At 41.2% G+C, this 4258-nt stretch overlaps 1 protein-coding gene across 1 annotated transcript; it reads left to right on the top strand.

Moving 5' to 3' along the window:
* The first annotated feature begins 524 nt into the window (after positions 1-524).
* LOC123040518 (protein FAR1-RELATED SEQUENCE 5) lies at positions 525-2438 on the top strand. Its single transcript, XM_044463339.1, has 2 exons — positions 525-739; positions 902-2438. Exons 1-2 carry the CDS (start codon positions 717-719, stop codon positions 2436-2438), a joined length of 1560 nt encoding a protein of 519 aa, XP_044319274.1. The 5' UTR covers positions 525-716.
* The last annotated feature ends 1820 nt before the right edge of the window (positions 2439-4258 follow it).

The following is a 4258-nucleotide window of genomic DNA, read 5'->3' as shown; positions in this document are numbered from 1 at the left end:
AACTCAGTTGCATTGCAACAACAAGGAAAATCAGAAGTTAACTCTACGATCACCCTTTTGGAAGCAAGAAATAACGGCATTGTGGGCAATCTTACAAATTCAAATGTTCATAATTTAGAAATGTAGATGCATGATATTGACCTTGTTTTTCTTACACTTCTTTTCGGATAAATCAATTGACTCGATGCAGCAGGCGCAGCGCAGCGGCAGACTTGGATGATTGGTGGACATATAGGCAGGCTAGTCTAACATGGGTGGGTCAGGCAGACAACTTCACCATGGTGAGGAGCATAGCCCCAGACCTCGGAGCCGGATCCTCTAACATTACAGAGCGAAGTCAGGGTAGACATCCTTTCAGGAAACGGACACACAACACCTCTCCCTTCTCATGCACGTGACCTGCTCTTTCTCTTTCTTCTCTTTTGGAGGGAAAAGTCACCCAGCTTGGCGCCAAAACCACACCTGTGAGTTGCTTCCCTCCACTTCTTCTCCACTTTCCCCTCCACTGTTTGTACTGCACCTCACTTTTTCTCTTTTCCTCTTCTCTTTTGGAGCATCTGCCACTCCCAGCACAGCAATACTGCTTTTCTCCTCTTCTCTTTTGGAGCATCAACACATCCAAAATGCTCATTTCCTCTTCTCTTTTGGAGCATCAGCACAACAAGCACCTGGCCTGATCAAATACAACATCAAAATCAGAATTTAGAGGCTGATCAATGGAGAATCAAGATCCAAACAAGTAAGTTTTGCTTTTTATGGATCTTTTCAGTAAGAGTTGCACATGTTAAACCAGTTCTTGTTGGTGTCACTATGTAGCAATTATATCATGAAACAAATTTGCACCTCTCCTCTTTCTTTTGTATGGATTAGTTAGAATAATATTTACTTGTTTATTTTACAGGGCAAATGTCACACCTAGCTGGAAACCTCAACTTGGCATGAAATTCGATAATTTGGATGAGGCATGGGACTTTTGGAGGTACTATGGAGGAAGAATGGGATTCAGTGTTAGAAAGAGGTTTACAAATCGGAGTAAATTTGATGGTGTAGTGACTTCATGCAGATATGTATGTTTCAAAGAGGGGAAGAAGTCTGCAGATAAAAGAGAGAACCTAACTAAGACAGGCCGAGCTGAAATTAGAACTGATTGTGAGGTCCGTATGTCTCTTACAATAGACCGTGAAGTCGGAAATTATGAAATATATGATCTTTGTCTTGAACATAATCACATGCTTCAGCTGCCAGAAGCATGCCACTTGTTGCCATCACAAAGAAGGATCTCTAAAGTGCAAGCTTTTGAAATTGAAATAGCTGATGACTCTGGTATTGCACCAAAAAATGCTCATGAATTTGCTAGTCGACGTGTTGGTGGATCAGCTGGTTTAACTTACACACGCGTAGATCACAAGAACCACTTGCGAACAAAGCGCCAAAGAGAATTGAAGTATGGTGAGGCTGGAAGTATGTTGAAGTATTTTCAAGACAAAGCCATTGAGAATCCTTCCTTTCAATTTGTTATACAGTTGGACAGTGAGGAACAAATAACAAATATATTCTGGGCTGATGCCAAAATGATCATAGATTATGCTCATTTTGGTGATGTTATGACCTTTGACACTACTTTTGGGACAAATAAAGAGTACATGCCATTTGGTGTGTTTGTTGGATTCAATCAATTCAGAGAAACAATAGTATTTGGTGCTTCACTTCTCTATGACGAGACATTCGAATCTTTGAAATGGCTATTTCATGCCTTATTGTCGGTAGATAACCAGAAGCAGCCACGCACCATATTTACTGACCAAGATAGTGCTATGGGGAAGGCAATTGGGCATGTTTTTTCAGAGTCAATACATGGGCTGTGCACTTTCCACATTATGCAAAATGCTATCAAGCACCTACCCAGCAAAGAGAATAGTGAAGACAACGAAGACAATGTGGATGAGGGAGATAATGAGGAAAATGAATCATCTCTTCTCAAAGATTTCAGTGCTTGTATGTTTGAATACGAAGACCGAGAAACATTTGAAGATGCTTTTAATGTTATGAGAACCAAAGTGAAAAAGCAAACTTGGATGGATAGTATTTATAAGGTAAAGGAGAAGTGGGCAGAATGTTTTATGAGAGATGCTTTCACTTTGGGAATGCAAAGCACACAACTGAGTGAAAGTTTGAACAATGACCTCAAGAATCATCTCAAGTCAGATTTAGATATCAACCGCTTTTTTCATCATTTTGAAAGAGCCGTGAAAGTGAAAAGAGACACTGAGATAAATTTAGAGTACGAGTCTAGGAAGAGTCTACCTAGAATCAAAATCCCCACACCAATGTTGCAACAAGTCAGTAGTCTTTATACTCCTGCTATATTTGAAGCTTTTCAAACCGAATATGGGAGGTCAATGGTGTTAGGTTTTGTAGAAGCGTCTCAACCCCCGTAATATGGGAGCCCGCATATATATATTGATATGGCGAGGCCAGCTCTCGCAGGAGGCATACATCGAGGTAGTTGAAACCACCAGAGAGATACATGGAGATAGAGAGGATTACATCAAGAGATAAACATGAAAATAAAACAAAGAGATCTCCTCTAACTATCCCAACCGACGGTGGCCCATATCCATACGTGACAATGTTTAACACGCCCCCTTAATCACAACTGTCTCAAGTTGAGATTACGCCTGAATTCTTCAAAGCTTCTGGTTGGTAAGGCCTTTGTGAAACCATCTGCAATCTGGTCTTTGGAAGGAATAAACCGAACATCAAGTTGTTTATTGGCAACTCGTTCTCTCACAAAATGAAAGTCTATCTCAATGTGCTTGGTTCTGGCATGAAAAATTGGGTTAGCAGACAAATAAGTGGCACCAAGATTGTCACACCACAAACAGGGAGGTTGAACTTGAGGTACTCCAAGTTCTTTAAGCATAGATTGGATCCAAATGACCTCTGCTGTGGCATTTGCTAATGCTTTATATTCTGCTTCTGTACTTGACCTGGACACAGTAGCTTGTTTTCTGGCACACCATGAAATTAGGTTAGGACCATAAAATATAGCAAAACCTCTTGTAGACCTTCTGTCATCCAAACAACCAGCCCAGTCTGCATCTGAGAAGGCACTCACAAGTGTGGAAGATGACTGCTGAAACGTAAGACATGTGGTTAAAGTATTCTTTATGTACCTCAAAATTCTTTTGGCTGCTGTCCAGTGAGCTATGGTAGGTGCATGGAGAAACTGACACACCTTGTTAACTGCAAAAGAGATATCTGGTCTGGTAAGAGTTAAGTACTGAAGACCACCCACCAAGCTTCTGTACCCAGTAATGTCCTCTTGAGTCAAAGGTTCTCCTTCTGTCAAAGACAAAGTTTCTGAACTAGACAAGGGTGTCGGTGAGGATTTGCAATTTGCCATACCAATTCTTCTTAACAACTCTGTTGCATATTTTGCTTGTGACAAGTGAATGCCATTATTAATTTTGTTTACCTCAATACCCAGAAAGAAATGCAAGTCTCCCAAATCCTTGAGAGCAAATTCTGACCCTAGGTCTCTGAGTAAAGCTGACACTGCTCCATTTGAAGAACTGGTGACAATAATATCATCAACATATATGAGGACAAATATGAAGGTTTGATGCTTATGGTAGATGAACAAGGAGGTGTCAGACTTTGATGGAATAAAACCAAGTGCTTGCAGTTTCATACTTAACCGTGAGTACCATGCTCTAGGTGCTTGTTTTAATCCATATATAGCCTTATCAAGCTTACACACATGAAAAGGTACATCTTTATCTTCAAACCCAGGAGGTTGTTTCATGTACACTTCCTCTTCCAGAACACCATGGAGAAACGCGTTCTGTACGTCTAGCTGTCGAAGACTCCATCCCCTAGACACAGCAATTGACAGTACAAGACGTATCGTTGCAGCTTTAACGACTGGACTAAACATGTCCTCGTAGTCTATGCCATACCTTTGCTTGAAGCCCTTTGCCACAAGTCTTGCTTTATAACGATCTACTGTGCCATCAGATTTCTTCTTGATTCGATACACCCATTTACAGTCAATCACGTTCCTGCCTTGCCGAGGGGGAACAAGATGCCATGTCTTGTTTTTCATCAAGGCCTTGAACTCTTCTTCCATTGCCTGTTCCCACCTGGGATCATCAAGAGCTGCTTTCAAACTATTAGGTTCACCAGTAGTACATCAAGAGCCAGCAATGAGAAAGGAGATTAGCTCTCCTTCGAGAAGAGGCTTTCCAGCCATGGC

This window comes from Triticum aestivum, chromosome 1A (assembly GCF_018294505.1).
Source record: "Triticum aestivum cultivar Chinese Spring chromosome 1A, IWGSC CS RefSeq v2.1, whole genome shotgun sequence".
Lineage (NCBI taxonomy): Eukaryota > Viridiplantae > Streptophyta > Magnoliopsida > Poales > Poaceae > Triticum > Triticum aestivum.
This window is presented reverse-complemented; position numbering and strand designations above follow the sequence as displayed.

Bases quoted from the DNA above. Each gene is read 5' to 3' on its own strand.
- LOC123040518 (XM_044463339.1), top strand. From the start codon at position 717: ATGGAGAATCAAGATCCAAACAA. The intron at 740-901 runs GTAAGTTTTGCT...TTTATTTTACAG, and splicing joins GAGAATCAAGATCCAAACAA to GGCAAATGTCACACCTAGCT.